The sequence below is a fragment of the Phascolarctos cinereus genome, unplaced genomic scaffold, assembly GCF_003287225.1.
Source record: "Phascolarctos cinereus isolate Bilbo 61053 unplaced genomic scaffold, phaCin_HiC Scaffold_726;HRSCAF=1367, whole genome shotgun sequence".
In the NCBI taxonomy this organism is placed as follows: Eukaryota; Metazoa; Chordata; class Mammalia; order Diprotodontia; family Phascolarctidae; genus Phascolarctos; species Phascolarctos cinereus.
This window is the reverse complement of record NW_027556098.1, coordinates 218243486-218264753: the sequence shown is the minus strand read 5'-3', so window position 1 is coordinate 218264753 and position 21268 is coordinate 218243486. Positions and strand designations below refer to the sequence as shown.

The following is a 21268-nucleotide window of genomic DNA, read 5'->3' as shown; positions in this document are numbered from 1 at the left end:
TGTAAAGCAAGAGCTATTCTACTTACTCCACTTCAAACTCCTCTCTCAATGGAGGCAATGAGGTTGTAGTAGAAAGTGCATTGAATTTAGAGTTAGGAGGGAGACCTGCCCTGAGATCCTGCTTCTCATATTTCATTGCTGTGTGACTGTAGGCAAGTCATTTAGGCTCTCTTTTATAAGCAGGTATTATTTTGTAATACCTATGACTGTTGTGAGGAACAAATTAAATAAGGTGCATAAAGTGCTTTTCAGACCTTAAAGTACTTTCTTAAGTCAGTTATTATTGTATTATTTGAAATGACCAATCATAATAAGGCACTCAGTAAATAGTTCTTTGTTGTTTGATTGAAGGCACACTCCTAAACGATGTGTATAAATAATTAATAGCTAAGGGAAGAGGTAATATCATAAGTCTTACTTAACTCTAAAACCTACTAATTGTTCATTTTTCTTTTAGTTCCTAAGAGCAGTAATGAGCCGAAACTACGCTGTGGCAAAAAAATTATGTCAATTGAGTAAGTACAGTTTTCTTATGCTTTTCTTTCTTCCTTCCTTCCTTCTTTCCTTCCTTCCTTCCTTCCTTCCTTCCTTCCTTCCTTCCTTCCTTCCTTTCTTTCTTTTTCTTTCTTTCTTTCTTTCTTTCTTTTTCTTTCTTCCTTTTTTTCTTCCTTTCTTTTTTCTCTCTTTCTTTCTCCCTCCCTCCTTTCTTTTTCTTCCTCTCCTTGTTTATTTCTCTCTTTATTTCTTTCCCTCTCTCTTGGTCTCCCTAATCTTGCCCAGGCTGAAATTGCAACAGCTAGCCTGTCAGTCAATAAGCAGAAAAGCAGGAGGAAGGTGGGGAAGTACCTGGTGTGGAGGCATGATGCAGAAGTCATGAGGAATACAGCCAGGTGGGAAATGAAGACATTGCTGATCTGGGCTCCTCCTTGAATGAAGGTTCTGGGAAGAAAGCTTTCTGCTTCCAATCAGAGGGAGGAACAGGCCCCTGGGGCAAAGGCCTTCAACCCATTGCCAATAGGCGTGGAAATTTGGACATGCTCCATTTCCAATGTGGGTTGCTTTACCTCTGCATAGCACCTGATGTCCCCCTACTCTCATGGGCTCATCATATTAGGCGTGGACTTAATATCAACTTCAGCCTTCCAGTAGCAGTGATTATAGCCATGCTTGGTTCTCTTTTGTATTTCCAAATAAATAATTGTCAGATGTGATTTCATAATAACAAATATAATTAGCCAGATTGCCCATAAATTCATATAAAAATAAATATACAATTTAATACATACACACACACTAGTTAGATAGAAGGTAATTTTGGGAGAGGGCATCAGTAATTTGGAGGCTCAGAAAAGGCTTTATATAGAAGATAGTTCCTGAACTTCATCTTAAAGGAAGAGAATGCATTCCAGGCATGGATGGATGCAAAGGTGTTGAAATGGGAAATGAAGTATCATGAGAGAAGAACAGACCAAAGACCAGTTTGGACGATAATAGATGTCATGTTCAAAGAAGCAACATAATTTGGGGCCAATTTCTGTGGGACTTGAAAAGCTAAACATGGGATTTTATATTTATTCTAGAGATAATAGGAAGCCACTAGAGTTGGTTGATGAAGGGAGTCACATGGTCACATCTGCACTTGAGGAATATTACTTTGGCAGTAGTGCGTAAGATGAATTGGGAATAAGGAGAGATTTGAGGCAGAGAGACAAGTTAGTAGCCAATGGTCTAGGCAAGAGATGAAGAGCTTGAAATAGAGTGGATGGAGAGAAGGGATTAGGTACCCAAAATGGTGTGAAGTAGAAACAGCAAGAGTTGGCAACTTCATGGATACATGGAGTGAAGAAAAGTGAAGAGTCAAGGATCACATGAGATGACAAACCTGAGACACTGGAAGGATGGTGGTGCCCTCAACAGACACCAGGAAGTTTGGATGAAAGAAAGGTTTAAGGGAAAAGAAACTAAGTTCAGCTTTCGCCTTGTTGACTTTAAGATGTCTGAGAAATCCAGTTTGAAGTTTCCAACAGACAATTTATGATCCTGGACAAAACTTAGAGGGGATACTGGGCAGCAGGATATGTAGTTCTGGGAATCATCAGCATGGAGATGATAGGGATGCCTGCAGCACTGAGTGATTAAGTGACTTGCCTAAAGTCTCAGCCAGAATATCAGAGGCATCAACTTGAACCAAGGCCCTCTGAACTCTGAGGCCAATTCTCTATCCACTACCCCACAATGCCTCTTTTGGAAATCCAAAGTCCCATTAATTTTACCTTTGCAATATGTCTTACATCCTTCTGTCCAACCCCTCCTCTCCCTATATACCCAGGTACAGGTCTCCATCCACCTGGACTCTGCAACAGTCTAACAGCCTCCAGTTTATTTGTCCTGCAACCTGTTCTTCGTACCCCTATCTTCCTTACTTGTAGATCTAGTCATGTAATACTCTGCTCCAGACCCTACAGAGTACTGTTCAAACTAACTCCTTTGGCTCACATTTAAGGGCAATCATGATCCTGTGCTACTCTTATCTTTACAGCTTTAATTTATATTAATACTCTTCATGAGCTTTGTACACTAGCTCAACCATTTGCAATCCCTCATTCACATTCTATGCTTTCTCACTTCCTTGCCCTTATTTGTACTATTCCATATAAAGTTTTCTTCCCTTTTAACCATTGAATTCAAACTCGATGTCTTAAGAGACATCTCAAATTCAACCTGTCTGAAAAAAAACTCATTATCTATTCCCCAAAACCTTCCCCTCTCTTGAATTTCCCTAATTCTGTCAAGGGTACCGTTATTCTTCCAGTCTCCCAGGTTCATAACTTTGGCATTATCCTTGATAATTCTTCCTCTCCCTTTGTCTCACTCATCTCACATACTCATATACCTCTCACATTCAATCTCCTCTTTCTATGTATAGTCACAGGCCTTATTATCTCTTGCTTATACTTTTACAATACTATCCTAATTGTTTTCCCTGCATGTTTCATGGTTGATTCTTATCAATCCTTTAAAGTCTAGCTCAAATCTTTTCCAAGAAGTTTTTTCTTAACTGCCCCCTCCAAATATGCATTCCACTTGGTAATATTCCTTTCCTATATCAGACCACATTTTCAATTTAATCATACATCTCTCATACACTTGTGAATTACTGTGTTGGTTAATTGTGTGTGTGTGTGTGTGTGTGTGTGTGTGTGTGTGTGTGTGGTATTTCTTTACTAGAATGTAAGCAGAGACTTATCCATGAGTTTTCTCTGTCATCTGAACTTTGTATATCTCTCAGTGCCTAGCCCAGAGAGAGAGAGATTGATTTCCCTCCTATCACAGGCAACTAAAGATTCTAAGTGGGAGAATTTGGGTCTTTTAATATTTACTTCATTACTACTTTGATGGACCCAAGATCTCATGGGTAGTGTTACTCCTGCCCTCCCCACACATGAAAACCTGTCTAGTCCTGTCTCATCCGAAGTGATTCTTGTTCAAATATTTCCATAAAACTTCCATAGAGGGTCTATAGTACACTGGAGGTTGTCTTCTGAATCCTGTATATAATGCAACACTTGGGCTGTCTTCTATATTCCTTTTGGTTCAATTAACAAATAGTTGTTAAATGCTTACTATTTGCAAGGAACTGTGCTAGGTTTATACAAATACAGAAAAGCAAATAATCCCTGCTCTCAGAGAGATTACATTCTACTGGAGGTAATCAACATGGATTCGTAAGGGTAAATAGAAAACATATACAAATTAATCTGGGTGAAAAAGTATGAAAGGTCTCATGTGGTTGGACACTGCAGCTAAGCCTCAAAGGATTGAGGGATTCTAGAAGGCAGAGGGGAGAAGGGAGGCACAGCCTGGGCAAAGACTATGGAGGAGGGAAATGGAATGTCATGTTTGGGGAAAAACAAATAGGACAGTTTGGCTGGAATGTAGAGTGCATCAGGGTAACTAATAGAAATCAATCTGGAAAAGTACAGTGGAGGCAAATTATGAAGACTTCAAATACCAAACAAAGGACTTTCTTGAATAAGAACCTGTGATTTCATTGGCATAGGGAACCTCCTGGCTGAGGAGACTCCATTCCAGGGCCACCCCGTACAGACAACTTGTATTCTTAGGGCCCTAGAGCACTGAGAAATTAAGTGCCTTTTCTAGGGTCAGACAGCAAGAATGTGTCCAAAGGAGGCCTTAAATCCAGGTCTTCCCTCCTGACTCTGAGGCCGGCTCTTTGTCCACTATTCCACACCAAGTAAATCTTCCCATCAATTCATGATAATTTTCCTAGGGAAAATTTGAACTATCATAATATACTGTGGGGTCAGGGTCTACTCCCTAAAACATGTCCTGTCACAGCCAGTGGAAGCTTCCCCTGGAAAGAGGGAGCTCTGCTAAGTCACACCAGTATATCGGGGAGTAAAGGAAGTTTACAGTCACCTAGAGTGGACCTAGTCCCACTCTCTAATCTTCTATAGCTCCCTGTATCCTGACTCCTTCCTTCCTCTGCTTAACAAACATGCTTGTGTTGTTCCCACTTACTTGACCCCACTAGCTATTATCCTCCATCTCTCCTTTCTCCAGTAAACTCCTTGAGAAAACTGACTGCACTAAATGTATTCTACTTCTCCTCTACTTGCTTCTAAATTCTCAGCAATCTTACTTCTGACTTTCTGTCATCTAGTTCATCAGAAGCTGTTCCTTACAAAAGTCCTCTCCAAATTTGGAACCCAAAGTTTTAAAAACTAATGTTAAAAATTGTTTTTACATGTAATTAGGGAAAAAATAAAATACCAAATAAAAATTTTAAAAGGTGTTCTTCAGTGATCTCTTAATTGCCAAATCTAATGGCCTATTCCCAGTCCTCATCCTTCTTTGACCTTTCTTCAGCTTTGGCTACTGTCTGTCATCCTCTCCTCCTGGATACTCTCTTCTTCCTAGATTTTTGTGATATTGATGGAATCTTGTGATTGTTCTCCTACCTGCCTTACCTCTTATTCTCAGTCTTCTTTGTTGGATCTTCATCCAGGTCATGTCCACTAACTACAAGTGACTTCCACAATTACTCTGGACTCTATTCTCTTTTTCCCCCTCTATACTATTTCACTTATTTCATTAGATTCTATGGGTTCAATCATTACGTCTATGAAAATGATTCCCGGGTTTATATATCCAGCCCTAATCTCTCTCCTGAGCACCAATTCCACATTATCAGCTTTATTTTGGACATCTCAGATCAGATGTCCTGTAGACATCTCAGACTCCACACACACAAAAACAGAACACACAGTCTTTTCCCCTAAAACTTTTCCCTCTTTCCAACTTTTTTCTTATTGTTGAGGGTACACCATCCTTCTGGTCCTCAGCTTTCCACTCACACTCTCTCCACGTATCCAGTCTGTTGTCAAATGTCATTTTTATCTTCACAGTTTCTGTATCCCCATCTCTCTACTCATGTACCCACTACCCTAGTATGAGCCATCCTCATCTCTTACTTTATCTTGTGTGAGAGCCTTCCTTTCTGTCTGACCTTTCTGTTTCAAGTGTCTCCCCATAATCCTTCCTCTACTCAGCTGCCAACATGATTTTCCTAAAATGCAGGTCTCACTGTGTCACCCTCCTCCTCAAAAGACTTCAGTGGTTCCTTGTGTCTTCAAGGATGATGATAATGATGACAATGATGATATTAACAATAATAATAACTAACATTTATGTAGCACCTTCTATGTACCAGCCACTGTGCTAAACATTTTATAGATCCTATCTTCTTTGATCCTCATATTGACCTGGGGAGGTAGATGCTATTATTATCCTCCTTTTACAAATGAGGAAACTGAGGCACACAGGGTTAAGTGACTTGCCCAGGGTCACATAGCTAGTAAGTGTCTGAGGCCAGATTTGAAGTCAGGTCTTCCAAACTCTGGGTCCAGTGCTCTAGCCACTGCACAACCTAGCTGTCCATCAAATATAAACTCTTCCTTTTAGCATTTAAAGCCCTTGACAGCCCAGCTACTTTCTGTCTTTCAAGTCTTCTGCTTTTCCCTCCTCCACACACTCTGTGAGCCAGCTCTAGCGGCCCACTTATTGTTCATTACATGGACGTGCTCTCTCCAAACTCCTATTTTTGTTCTGACTGCTTCCTGGATTTGTAGTTTTTAGTTTCTGTTTCAGTTTAGTTCCTGGCTTTTAGTTTCTCTGGCTCCTTCAAGACTCAGCTCAAATCCTGTCTCATACTAGAGGTTTTTTCCAGCATCTCTGTGCCCCAGTTGCTAATGCTTTCTGTTTGAAATTACCTCCCATTTACACTATATATGTATATATCTTGTGTGTGTGTGTGTGTGTGTGTGTGTGTGTGTGTGTGTGTGTGTACAGAGAGAGAGAGAGAGAGAGAGAGAGAGAGAGAGAGAGCAAGCAGCTAGGTGGCACAGTAGATAGAGTGCCAGACCTGAAGTCGGGAACTCATCTTCCTGAGTTCAAATCTGGCCTCAGACACTAGCTGTGTGACCCTGGACAAGTCACTTAACCCTGTTTGCCTCCGTTTCCTCATCTGTAAAATGAGCTGGAAAAGAAAATGGCAAAACATACTAGGATCTTTGCCAAGAAAACCCCACATGAAGTCACAGAGAATTGAACATGACTGAACAACAACCACAAATTGCAATGTCTTCCCCAGTTATAGTGTGAGCTCCTTGAGAGCAAAGGGCCTTTCTTTGTATCCACAGTGCCTAGCACATAGTAAGCACTTAATAAATATATACTGACTGACTGCTGTCTCCCAGATACCAGAATGCTGTACAAATAATATACCTTCCTCCAACTTTTGATAGTCAAACAGCTTATCAGACAGGAGAGGAAACTGACTGCACCTTGACCCTAAGATCCATACCAAGAGATAACCTCTTTGCCTCTTCTCTGATGAAATAAGTAGCCTATTCTGACTGGCAGAATCATACCATTGAAAACACTGCTTTAAGCCATGGTCTAAAATTTACAAGAGGTTAAAGGTTATTTTTTTGCTTTGTTTTATGGGCTGCCATACCATTAGATTTCTGGTGACGTTCCTCTCTGTTGTTAGCCAGATTGGTCCTTGGAAAACAGTTTCGATCTGTTGTCAAGCCCATACTCAAAACCTTTCAAGCATAATAGAACCTTCCAGAATTTATTCTTTCCTGGAATAACATTGGAGGACCTAGGGTCACTTGCACACCATAATGAGGCATCAGAATAACATTTTGTAAAGAGCTATAATCTGCATAATTGGAGGGAACTATCCATTTGCACATTAGAGTAAAGATTATTAGAAATTTCAAGAAACTTTGTCAGGAATATATCAATCATACTTAACACATCTCAGATGTGTGTTACTTTATTGTTCTTTTAAAAATCTGTATGAAGGGTTAGTAAATTGATAGTATCTTCCCTCAAGCTTCTAATAGAAGAACTTCATAGTTAGATAGCATAGTGCTGCCAGTGAAAGGATATAAATTGCTTGTAGAACACTAAATTGTCTGCTATTTGCCAGGTTATGAATATACTAGGTTAATAACACACATGATGTTCTGCCCACCCCCCTGGAAGCTATGAAGATGAGCAGTATGTTAAGTAGATTATGAATGAGAGGAATTAAAAAACCCTGAGAAATAGGCCAAAGAAGACCATTGGAAAGGGCTCAAATGGGGGTGAGAGGATGGAGTATGTGAAAATATTTTTGATCTATATGACATTAGGAAACCACTTTGCAGCCTAATAAGGAAGTGATATGACCATGTTACATGAACTTGAACAGACTTCGAGAGGTAATGGAGGATAGAAGGGCCTGGCGTATTACGATCCATGTGGTCACAGAGTCAGACACGACTGAAAAACTGAACAACAAAAACGAGTACGTTAATGACAATGACAAAAAGGGTCTATGAGAGGAGAATAGTATTGATGGTCCACTCAAGAAGACATTCTAGTAGTTCGATCAGGGGCCTGTACTAAAATGTGTTCTGTCAGGATGAAGATGAAGGAATGAATGAATCAGAAGTGTGAAAAAGCAGCAAGTGTGAACAGAAGCATGGATATATGAAGTAAAGAATAATGAACAAAGCTGACTTAAAATTTTCTTACTTGAGAGGTGAATGGAAAAGTGCCATTACTCCTATATTGAGAAAGCTAAACGTTTGGGGGCTTGCATAAGAAATATAATATGCTTTGTCTTTGTCAGACATGGTAGCACATACCTGTAGTTTCTGCTGCCAGAGTGGCAGAGTGCTGGCAGACTTCTTGGTCTCAGAAGTCTCAAGCTGCAGTGGGCTAAAAAGGTGGGGTGTACTTCCCTGAGTTTAGCATTAATATAGTAAGCATCTAGGAATGGGGATCCACCAGGTTGCCAAAGGAGACCTGAACCACCCCAAGTAGGAAACAGAACAGATCAAGGCTCCAATGCCAGTTAGAATGGCACCAAGCCTATAAAAATAACCCCTGCCTGTACTTGCAGTCTAAGAAAGCTAGAGAAACCCAGTATTTTTTATTTTTATTTTTATTTTCTTTGCTTTTTGGTGAGGCAGTCAGGGTTAAGTGACTTGCCCAGGGTCACACAGCTAGTAAGTGTTAAGTGTCTGAGGCTGGATTTGAACTCAGGTCCTCCTGACTCCAAGGCCAGAGCTCTATTCACTGTGCCACCTAGCTGCCCCAGAAACCCAGTATTTTAAAAAACTTCTTTTAAAATTATTTTCGTGTATTTGTTAGATATTTCCTGATTACAAATAAAAAATTTTTGAATAATTGTTCCCAGTTACATGTAAAAACAAGTTTTATCATTTTTTAATAAATAGAAGTATGCATTTTACATATATATACCCATTTGTGTCTAATGGTAACCAACTCTAGGGTAGGGAAGGGAAGAAAAAAAGGGGGGGAAAATTTACATGATAATTTTATTATATATTTAAAAGGAAAAGTAAGTTATACCTAATAGATTTGCAGTTTCATGTGCAATCATCTTTTTTATTATACTATGTTACAGAATTGCTTGTTTTATTCCATAAGTTAAAAATAAATAAAAATTTACCATTTAAAAAAAGTTTTGAGTTCCAAATTCTCTCCCTCCGTTCCTTCCCTCCCCCTCCCTGAGATGGTAAACAATATGATATGGGTTATCATGTAAAAAAAAAATTTAAACAATCATTAAATAAAAATTTTAAAGGAAAAATGCCTTTCTTCATCATGTTTAACTAGAATTAGCAATGAGACATTCAATTAGAGATAAATTAGTGAACAAAAAAGTAAACAACCCTCCCTTCCCTAATCTCATCCATTAGCCTAGCTTGTCCTGCAGCTGGATTACATCGTCTTTTGGGAAAAGAAAAAGACACTGTGTCCAAGAAACGTTTTGGATCCCAGATAATGAATGAAGCCTAATTGAGATGTTAGTGATTGATCATATTTGTTACTTACCTCACCATAGAAATGTAATGAGAATTAATAAGGTAATATTTACAAGTAAGGTTATATAAGTAAGGGTTATATTTTAATATTTTTGATTTGTTACTTATAGTTGTTATTTTAATATTACTATATAAATAAAACATTCTACTTACATATAGATATGCTTTTGGTTATGATTTTTAGTACTTATAGTTGCATGCAGTTTCATATTCCATGACTGACAATTTAACAACTTTTCTCTATGGGATGTCTATTTACTAGAACACTTTGACCATTAATAATGTGAATTGTCTCTTTCAGTTCTGATCTATGAACCAGAAAATCCTGAAGCCAAAGAGTTTTCCTCACTGATTGAAGAAAAGTTGCTAATGGGTATTTTTAAAAATTTGAAACTACTTCTTTGTTTCATAACCAGTTGTCTAAAAATTTGTTACCAAGAGAGTGTGAATTTCATTCTCAGATGGAGATAGTTAAGAAAAGAGCAGACAACTACCTCTAATGTCTTAAGTTCAGACAAGATTGAAATCAGAGGCATGAACCCTCAAGGTCTGTTTCCTAGGGTTTCATTAACTACACAATGCAAGCTAAAGTAATTCCCATGATTTCTAGACCCTAGGCAGAGCTTTCAAAGACATGAGGCTACTGCTGATCGCTTTCCTACTCTCTAGTGCTAAAAGCACAGGTTATCTCATAAGCCACAGGAAAGGCCTAAATTGTCTTCATCTTTATATTTTTATTAAAAAAATAAATGCTTTGCTAGAAGAACTATGCAAAAACCATGTTTACAACTTTCTTTTAAAAAGATCTACGGTAAATTTAAAGTTCACAAACAATTATATTCAAATAAGAATGTGCTCCTTCATTGATATATGATGTCATCCTGGGAGCAAGTTTTCAGCACTAACTTTGTGTCTTAAAATAATAATTTATCAAGCTTCCAAAAATGGCTTATTGTACATTGGGGAAATCTCTTCCAATATTTTCCACTGAATTTATTCAAGGTAAAAGCCAAAACACAAAACTTCTATTTGACCCAGAATTTATTATCTAAAAGTTTATTTATCTCTGTAGTCTTCAAAAGAGCATATTATTTTGAAGGAGGAAGTAAAGTGTTTGCAAAAGAACAATGCTTTAAGCAAAATGATTAACAATTCTGTTTATTTCTGTGGCAGAAAAAAGCCATGCTGGAGAAGAAGAAAGTGACGATAGTAGTGGTGATAGTGAAGAAGACAGCAGTGATGATAATGATCAAAGTGAAGACAGTTCTGATGAATCTGAAGATATATAAAAAATCCTATGACTTCCATGGCCTAATGGTTTTTCATTCATTTTTAGTAACATTCACATTCTTTTTTATTAGCATTTACTATCAAAACAGAATGATAAAAGTGAAATTGGCTCTGATGAATCTGAAAATATCTTTTTAAAAACTCTATTACTCTCCTGGCCTAATAGTTTTCAATTCATATTTAGTAATTCCCATTATTTTTATTAGCATTCAAAATAAAAACATTTTCATCTTTTTTGTTTGTTTTACAGCATTAGCATATTTGTTCTTGAGATATCATAGCTATTAAATAACCTAATTACAGTGGAGTGGATGTGTGAGAGTAAGTCTAAGTTTAAATAGTGCCTCTGATACTAGTTGTGTGTCATTGAGCAAGTCACTACCTCTCATCTCCAAGTAACTCTCTTAAGGCTATAAATTCTAGAATTGATCTGTATTGGTGGAAGGAATTTTGTCCATAGGGAACTTGATGTACTAATGAAATCATAGGTGCTGATCAAAACCCAAGTAATACAGGGAATACTAGCTCAGGCCTTTAGGAATGGGTTAATCACCATTTTCATTTCTATTAGTGATGATAGCTACCACACAGGTAATCAATGCAGTGACTCCCACCTGAGGAGTGCTAAAACAAACAAACAAAAAAACCCAACCCTCTAAAGCCAAATTGTGTACTGATTTGAAAGTGGGAGGAAGAAATAATGAAAGAACTGAAGTTTTTCAAATAGAAAACTACATTGCAGAGCAGGAATACCCCCAATAATAAGAGTCAATATGAAGTCATAAGCCATATATTTCTCACCTGTAGGGTATGGGCTTATTTTTTACTTTTAAACTTGATTACTATGATGACCAGTGATTAATGTCCCTGACCCCCTCAGATTATACCCTCTCCTGGTGAGGAGTTGTTGAGGGAAAGGGTACCCAGGTGGGGGCACTTAAATGCTATTGAGTGAGAAGCACAGGTAGGAGGGCACAAAGCATGGCAGACCTGGGCCCACTTTCCAAAATGGAAGGCCCAGAAATAACCCACCAATGGGAGAAAGGGAACAGCATGACAAAGGAGTCTTCCAGGGCAAAAAAAAAAATTTTAGGAATTTTCAGGGTAAAAAAAGTTCCATCCACAGTCACATCTCAGAGGGTTACCATCTCATAGAATTTCACCACATCAAAATTTTCCAAAGCCATCTCTCCATGATTCTACCTTTCCCATTCCACTATCATTCACACTGTACCTACTCTCTGACCTCATCATGACCTCCAGTCTCTTGACCTCATTTTATCCTCTCAATCTTGATAACATTTACCTGAACACTCAGTCTTGACTTCACATGCCACTTTAATGATTGATTATTGACTACCCTAAGATCCTTTGTCTCTCATACTTTCCACTATTTCCAAAACCCTAGGTAACATCTCTAGGTCTTCTGTTCATGATCCCAGGCTGCTGTATCACAAGACAATGTCACAAAATTAAACTGTTTGCCTGCTATACACTTGTAGCATGATTTCAGCTGGGCCCCCATTGCTGTTCAGCAGGTCTGTTACACTGCTCTTACTGAGTCTCACAGTGAATGTTGCAAACATTTTTCTTCCCATAGGCTCCACATTGCACCCTGCTCTGGTTTCACACCCAGCTAATGACTTAGCCTCCTACTTCACTAAGAAGACTGAAGCCATCTAACTGAAATTCAATTAGCTTTTAATCTTCACTATTCAAAACTCAGCACTGTCACCCCCTCTCCTTTCTGGATGAAAAAATTTCTCAGCCTTAAAGATTCAGATTTAACATGCTTATGCCTCTAATAATAAAGGGGTGAATAATATGTATCTTCAACCAAATCAGAGAACAAGCAAATAATTTACTCACATTTTAATAGCCACATTCAGCAACCACTTTGTAATGTGTGGAAAATGTGAATAGATCACAGTATCTAACTTTTGTTTTTAATTTGGGGAAGGCAAAAAGAACCTGAAAATTTCAACTGTAGTTTGTAAGACAGAAAAAATCCATTCCCTCTTCTGTGACATATATGTTGCAAGAGAACCACTGAAAGGCCTTTAGTTTGCAGAATATGTAGAAAAGAATTTTGTAACAAAAATTTTTAATGAACCCCAATAAGTCTCCTTCCTGACCAGCCTGGTCACTCCTTTGGAATGTCCATCTTCCAACCTTCTAAGGGTAAGTGTGCTCCGTCTTTGACCTTCCTCTCTTTTGTCTCTACACTCTGCCCTTGTGATCTCAACCATTCCCCTGGCTTCAATGACCACTTCTAGAAAAATGATTCTCAGATCTATATGTCCAGTCTAACCTGTCCCTCCAGCACCATAGCTAGGAAAAGCCTATAAGATTTTGCCCCTGAACACAGAAAATTAGAGGATGCTGATAGAACATGTAATCCTTCAGCAGGATAGAAACAACTGAGTTTTGCACCTCATTAACAAGGATAATTAATTTAAATAGGAAGCTATCAGGTGGCAGTCCTAGCCCCATATTGGCTCTTCCCCCAGCCTGCTGACCCTCATTCCCCCATTCTCCACCACCACCAGCATTTAACTGGCATATTTTGTGCTTGTTTGCCCCAGCACAAACATTGCTAGTATTAAGTCTACCTCTGTCCTCTGAGTGCCAGTCTTGTATTTTCACCTGTTTGTTGAATAGTTCCACCTGAGTGTTTCTCTAGACCCTCAAACTCAACATGTCAAAATTTAAGCCTTCTCTCTCTCTCAAATGTGCCTTTCCTCCCAAATTCCATATCCCTATTTAGTATCTTTTCAGTCACCAAGCTTGCAAACCTATCATCTTTGACTTTTTTCCACTCTCACCCTTCAAATCTACTCAGTAGCCAAATTGTATCAACTATACTTCGAAATATGTCTCCCATTTGTTTCTGTCTCTTCATTCACACACTTATTCAAGGTGCGTATCACTTCTCACCATTGTAATAGCCTCCTCAATGATTTCTCAGCCTCAAATCTCTCCCATTGTATTGTAGGATCATAGATCTATTGTTGAGTTAGAAGGGACCTTAGAGAACATGTATCCCAACCACCTCATTTTACAGATGAGGAAATGGGCCCTGAGAAGTTGAATGATTTGGCTCAGGCCATATAGCTAGTAATCTACAGAGTCAGGATTCAATCTAGGTTTCCACAATCCTAGTCTCTGTGCTTCAGATTCAGCGTTCTTTCAAATTCAGCCGCATCATACTTCCTCGAATCCAATCTATCCCTAACACAAGTGCCAAAATAATATTCCTAACAGATGGGTCTTTAAAAAACTTTCAATGGCTCCCTAGTCTATATATAATAAAATTCAAATTATTTATGCTAGTATTTGAGGCCCTGCACAGTCTGGCTCCAACCTACCTTTCCAGACATTTCACATGACTTCCCTTCTTTTATTCTATACTTCAGTCAAACTAGTCTCCTTACTAGTATCCTGGGCTCAATCTGATGCTTTCTACTTCTGTGCATTTGCCTAGACTGAACTGAATGCTTAGGACTTAGACTCTCCACATTCTCTCTAGCTGAAATCCTTCAAGTTTCAGCTCAGCTATCACCTCCTTCCTGAAGACCTTCCTAATCCCAATAACTGCTTTTTACACAGTAGAAACTTGCTAAGTTATTGTTGAATTGAAATGTTAAAAACCTCATAAACATAGTTTAGGCTTGAAGCTTGAGACATAAAGATATTGAATACTCTTTTCCTGCCACTTGAAGGTTAATAAAGTTGTGTCTGAACAGAAGAATAAACTAATCCTCCCCTCTTACCCATAGTTCAAATCCCACCAGTCTCTTATGATACCCATTTAAAAAGATGCTAAATCTGGAAAGGGTACAAGAGAGGTTTGAATGTAAATTCAGCCAGAACTTGAAATTTTATTAAATCCAGCAAGACCCAAGCCCTATGGTGGAACTATGGGACTGTCAGTAAGCACAGTATTCCATTAGAGATTTTAAATCTTAAAAATCCCTAGGGAAAGTTTTGAAAATTTGTTTTGGATCTAGTCAAGTGGGCATGGGTAACCTAAAAATGTCTTTAATTTTTCTGGCCAACACAAAATGGTTGGGTCTAGATTTTGCTAATTTTCTAGTTTCTATTTGTGAGAGTATAGGAACAGAAGGACGTCTTTGCTTAATGTCAAAAGACCCCTTTTTCTGCTGATATTGTTTTGGAGATGTCAGTGGTCTCCCGACCCTTTCATCTGAGGTCAGGAATCCGTATGTGCATCATCAGCTCACGGCATTCAGCCCTTTCAGTCCCTCAAAAGAAAGGCCTAGCTTTGGAGAATGTTAGTTACATGAAAGAAAACTAGAAAGATCTTGGTTCTTCTTTGTTGCAAATACTGTTAATTTTTTGTTGTTGTTGTTGTTACTTCCTCAGAAATTGGAAGCTACCGCCACCTGGTGGTATTTAAAAAATTCTTTAGCGGTTGAGACAGCAAGGGTTTGGTGGTCTATTGAGATTTGCATACGGCAATATGCAACAAACATAAATCACTCTGTCATCTTGATTAATTTCTTTTGGAATATTTTCATCTTCTGGATATTAAGGGGAAGTCAGCTACTTACAAATCACTCCGAGGAATTCGATTCTCTTCTTTAGAATGAAATGGTTGTGATTTCTAGAGTAGATTCCCTAGCTTCCTGCCTGGAGCCTGGATGTATGCTTTTGGCGCTCTGACGACTGCTTTGAATATGATTTAGATTTAGCCATGGTCCAGCAAAGAAAATCCTATTTGATTTTTATGGTTAAGATAAAAAATAAAATAAAATAAAATAAAATAACACCTGACTTCGATGACCACAGAAGAAATCCCACACAAGAAATGCCGAGTTCAACATTAAGGCAACATTTCCGCACAATCTCTGTCTCGGGAGATAGACGTTTAAGTGGTGAGCACTGCCATTTTTTTTTTTGGCCATAAATTAGAGACTTAAAATAGACCTTAAAGCATCAGCTGAACTGAACTAGCCTTGCAATTTAAAATTATCTTTTCTGGAGGCTAAAAATGCTAAATGTGCCGGGGAAACGAGATCGACGTTTATCTACTCACCTTGATTCGGACCACATTTTATGCTCCACATCTCCACAGCTGCCTGTTTTAAGGCTCCCCTTTTGCTTCCCACGTCTCCTGTCCTTCCCATCTCCCCTCCCCACTCCCATCTCTGATCCACTAAGAGGACCTGGACCCAGAATCCGGGATGGAATCTTTAAACCTCCCAGGGAAAAGAAAGCGTAGGCGAAGGGACAGAATCCAAAGCCCCAGATACCTCTGACCCGAAGAAAGATTTTCCTTCCAAAAGTGAGACCCCAGCTGTGCAGTTCTTCACTCCAGGGCTCAAAACCACACATGGGGTGGGGGGTGGGGGGACAGTAGTCTGAGACCAGGGAAGAGGAGATGGCGCAAATCGCCCCCCTCCCCTTCTTCTGGCTTTTCAACGTTTGTTTTTATTTCATCAAAGCTTTGGATCCTGGATCAAATGAAAACAAACAGCTGTGGGGATGCCACTCCCTTCCGCCTGCAAATCCCATTGCTAGTTCAAGTTCTGGAGCTGATTCCTTTATTTTCACCTTTACTCTTCCTCTCCCGCCCATAAAAAGAAACAAATACATGAAAAAGTGGAAACAGACAAAATAAGAAAACTGCAGACCATAGATATTCCAAACAGACAGCTACAATCACCCTAAATCCGTTACCGAGAGAGGAGTGGAGAAACTTAACCCTGGAAAAACAAATATAGTCCCTGAGGGAGATGGGCTAGGGGACCTGGAGGGCTATCCGCGAGAAGACAAGAGTGGATTGGGGTTGAAGGAAGTCTGGACGCTGTCCTTAGTGCTGAACTTTGGCTGATCATCCCACTTCAGGTTTAGGAGGTGATAGCACGGGATGAAAAATCAAGCCCATCAGTTCCTCTTAGTCATTGCAGAGAGGTCACCTGAGGTGCCTAAGGCATATTGTGTGTTTGTGCATGTATGTGTAAAACAACAAAATGAAACAGACAGCATGACCTCAAGTCCGACATTCATCTTGCACAACTATACCACAAGCTTTCAGAACAAAGGCTACTTACAGAGCTTCCTCTCAAAAAATCGAATTCCTGTCCCCACTAACCAGCAGATTTTAAAAAATCAAACAAAACGTCCTCAAACCAAAAACCCTTTGAACTCTCACAGCTGGAAGGATTCAATTTTAACACGAATTCCTTAGTGTCATAGATGTTTCCATCCAAGCTATATATGTATTTTTTCCCATTATCTGAAAGGTTGTAGTGTATATGTTTAAAATGTGAGATCAAAGTGAGGATGTTTCGAAATTTCTAAGTCCACCAATCATCCAACAAGCACTTAGTAAGCGCTTGCTGTGTGTCAGGCAGGAATCAAGTGTTGAACAAAAGTATGAAGTAAACGAATCTCCTCTTCATCTAAACATGACAGAATTCCAAGGTCTTAGGGAAAGTTAAGCGGACAGCGAGAGAGCAATTTGGATTCTCTCACAGTGGCAACTGCAAATGAAATAAGCATTTATTTCCCTCTACCGGCTGGGCTCATTGTTCGATTGCGTCGCTAATGATTTAATATGGGCAAAAGATCTCCCTGATTGGTGAGAACGACCGCTTTAGGGAGCAGATCAGATGAAGTGGAGTATGAAGGAGAAGAACGAGAAAAGCAGAGCTTTGCTCACCGTATGTAAACTGCACATTTCTATTAACTGGTTGAAATTCAGGCTGCCTTTTGTGCGCTATTTTTGATAATGTGTCTAGCGCCTGGAAAACACACGTTGTTCTTAGGTGAGACCTGGCTAAGAGAGCAATGCCAACTATTAATTAATGCCAACTGACCTGCCGATTAAGATTCGTTTGTGGATAAGGGTTTCTGGTAAGGTTAGGAGGAGGGTGGAGGGCATTTCCCCGTGTGAATTGGGTAGCATTTATTTAAAAAGGGGGGGGGAACCTCACGGCTACTCCCTTTTGCTTATCAGAAAATATTTCCTCCTTTCCTCCCCGTGGAGTCTTCTGCTTCCCTTCCGGAATTTTCGGTGGTGTATTGGGAAATTTCGAGTTTTCTACTGTCCCTGTGAATTTCGAAGAGTCATTTTAAGGAAAGGGAGAAATAGGGTTCTTCTCAAGAGAGTTGTGGGAACCCTCGCTGCCACCAGCCATTTGAACGCACAAATAAAGAAACCCAGTCACCAGCACGTGCAAACCGTTTGCTCGCTGGGTCGCAACACGAAAATGTTGCAGAGTAAAAGATTTTTTTCATCCCAGTTGACCACACCTAGTTGACCTCACGAAATTTTCTTCGCCTCTTTATGTAAACAAAACAAAACAAAACAAAACAACAAAGGAACTGAACAGGCTAGAGGGCTTGAAGAGGAAAAAAAGAGGAAGGAGGCGGGGAAAGAAAACGTTAAAGGGGGGGGCTAAAATCCATAGTGGCTGTCAGTGTAGCCCCCTTAGCTGCTGTACCCAGGTGTTTTCATTCCCACTTCAGCAAGAGGACAGTTCAGTCTTTGGGTGCCTGGCGCCCTCTGGTGGAATGTGCCTCATGAAAGGTTTCCTTATAAAGAGGGGCATTTTTTCACCCATGCATTGTTATCTATGAATTAATTATTGGGTTCATTCAACGATTGTCAAAACAAAGATACTATAAGAGGGCGTGAAAACAGAGGAAGAAATTCGGCTCAGCTGCAAAGTAGACAGACATTCATTCTCAGTCAACTCTGTCAACACCTGGATCCTGTACCACTTCCTCGATTAGATGCTTACACGTTTCTAGAGACGCGTTCATACTTGCAAATAACCTTCACGATTTTAAAATATGGCCAAGTGTTTAATAACGCTGAACTTTCGTGCCCCACTCCACCAGACTACAGTATTTTAAAAAGTGAGTGCAGCTAGGACGGGAAGAAAAAAGCTCAAGAGGTAAAAAGATTACTCTCCACCATTTAAATTATGTATACATTCCTGTAGGTGGAAGTATCCAAGCTCGGCTGAGGTGATCTTTTAGGGTTAGAATCAAAGGCACCAGTCTGTCCCCAGAAAAAGAGGTGGAAAATTGTAAATATCTTTGTTATTCAGGCGATACTCCTACAGCTCTCCCAGATCCTTTCTCTCTATGAGCAAATGAAGATGAATTCTGGCGCATTTTTCTCACCCTTCGGTGTGTCCAAGTGTCAGGTCGGGAGGAGGAATGCCAAGGGACTTGAGAAAGGAGCGAAGTGAAAGCCATTTTTCCATCTCCTCGGAAATATATTAGAAAAGGGGAGGGGGAAATGGCTCAGCAGAATGTGATGGAGGAGTGAAAGCGTTTCTGCCCTCCAACTCTTATTCCCACCCACTAGCATTCCTTGCTCTTTCAGAAAATGGAGCGTGTTGAGTACGTACTAGATTACTCATTCCGGGTGCAACTTCGTGATCTGGATCGATAATGGAGCTATAAAGCCCATGCACCTGCAAATAAGTCACAGCATTCAGCCCGAGGAAAGCCAGCCGGCTTTCACAAAGCCTCGTGATTCTCCCACCAACGTCTTTCCCGCCTCCCCACTCTATCCACACCCCCCAAAAAAAGAGAGCACGAAGAGAAGATGAGCCTTTAGCCTCTCTCTCTCTCTCTCTCTCTCTCTCTCTTCTCTTCTCTCTCTTCTCCTTCTCTCTCTCTCTCTCTCTCTCTCTCTCTCTCTCTCTCTCTCTCTCTCTCTCCCTTCTTTCTCTCTCTCTCCCTCTCCCTCTCCCTCTCCCTCTCCCCCCTCTGTCTCTCCTTCCCTCCTCCTTTCTCTCCCTCCTTCTCCTCCCCCCTTTGCCTCTCTCCTCTGCTCTCCTCCTCACCCTTCCTTGCCGGACCTAAGGAGACAGCTGAGAAGAAAGCAGCCACTGCATCTACTAGAGGTGACGGACAGTAAGGCTGTGATTCATGCCTGCGTAGGAGCGGAGCTGAGAAGAGCAGAGCCGATCCGCCTGCCTTGCATAGAGCATCCAGTAGCGCTCCTGAGCTGAGGAAGAGCTGAGAGCAGCCAGTCAGCCCCAGGTGCATTTTCAACACCTAAGTGCTTGCTTGGTATACGGGCGCTGTGCCACCTGGAGTTTATAAACGTCTGTCCTTTGCCCAGCTTCTGAAGTGCGCTATTTCCCCCTTCATCCTCCAGCTTTCCCAAGACTCGGAATCCGTCAGCCAGCTCGCGCAGTCTACCTCGGTCCGCAATTGTAAGTGACTAGCCAGACCCCAGCCGGCCAGCTCCCTTTTGTGAGCCGCACAGACCGTTTCCTTTCTAACCCCAAATAGTCGAGCCACGCCAATTCGGCAAGCTGGGAGAAAGAGGCTGCTCCTCTGGAAGTACAAATGGGAGCGGGCTGGGGGAGGGGGTACCATCAATTTCTCTTTCCCCTTTTCCACTGTGCTACCCGAAGCTATCTAACCAAAAGAACCTCGCCAAGAGTCACTGGAGCCGCTCAGAGCGACAATAACCTGTTACTTCTATTACAACTGCTAATCTGTCTGGCTTGCTCCCGGGGGTTGGTATTGACTTGTGTGGGGTGTGTGTGTGTGTGTGTACCCGCGCATGCGAGCACTTTGGGTAGAGGTGAAGCTGCAAGTATTTTATTCCAGAGGCTTAAGTCTGATTGAATTTGCACCTTTCTTCTCTCCTAACGGCTCTGGACTCCCTCAAGTCTCTTTCAAGGGCTTCCCAAAGGCGCGCGGAGCAGGTTTCAAATTCCCCCACCTCCCTAATCTGGGGCGCAACTTTGTTTCCCCAAAGGGCAAGAAAATGTGGGCGAGAGATCTGGAGATTAAATGAGAGGAACACAGAACAAGACTCCTTCGCCCTGGTCGGGGTACCAAGCTTCTCAGTCATGGACCCAAAAGACGGACTAGTCAGGGAAGAAGCCTTTGACCGGCTAATTTAGGAAGGGAGGGGGTGGTGGTGGGATAATTGTCCTTTCTCTAGGGTGACTGTCTCTGTACCTCAACCAAGTCTAGAAATGTCTCAGTTCGGAATATCTTGGGAAATCTGGTAGGATAACTTGCCTCACGGCCAGTGCCCTGTCCCTAGAGCAACATGAATCTTCTTGCCCTTTCCAAGGATTAGCCAGACACAACAACAGAAACCAGACATCCTACCAGACGTGCCCCGCCTCTCGTCTCCCCCACTCACCTACTCCCTCCCGCCGAGCGGAGTCCTCGCTTGAGTATTAGCTTTGAGTATTAGCTCTCTTTCGCCCTCCTCAGAGCAGGGCTCCAGGGCATTGCGTTCTGACCTCTTAGGTCAGATTATAAACTGTGCTTTCCTCACCCCGACCTCCGATCTTATTTCCTTGTCCTAGCACAGGATGTCCTCTGTCTTTCCTGGACTCGTAGAATCGAGGCTCCGAGATGGAAGGCCTGAAACACGGACCATATTTTTGTTGCTTCTCCTCTGCACGCTGGATTGACAGCAGCTCTGGGGCACGCCACTCCAGCACTTCATGAATATAACCAGGGCCCCTTCTTTTTTCCCATCTCCTCTGCCCCAGGGCAAGGGGGAGCCTCTTGACTTTCCATTCCCT

The 21268-nt window shown here is 40.8% G+C and overlaps 2 protein-coding genes across 2 annotated transcripts in view; both read left to right on the top strand.

Moving 5' to 3' along the window:
* ERICH2 (glutamate rich 2) overlaps positions 1–10904 on the top strand; it is a 106240-nt gene extending 95336 nt beyond the window's left edge. Inside the window, exons 12-14 of the mRNA XM_078146158.1 lie at positions 458–515; positions 9733–9804; positions 10605–10904. Of these exons, the coding sequence (XP_078002284.1) occupies positions 458–515; positions 9733–9804; positions 10605–10720 (246 nt within the window). The 3' untranslated portion in view covers positions 10721–10904. The remainder of the gene's footprint in view (positions 1–457; positions 516–9732; positions 9805–10604) is intronic.
* Positions 10905–19441: 8537 nt separating this feature from the next.
* GAD1 (glutamate decarboxylase 1) overlaps positions 19442–21268 on the top strand; it is a 56472-nt gene continuing 54645 nt past the window's right edge. The window contains exon 1 of the mRNA XM_020990942.2: positions 19442–19927. The gene's annotated coding sequence lies outside the window, so the exon portion shown is untranslated. The remainder of the gene's footprint in view (positions 19928–21268) is intronic.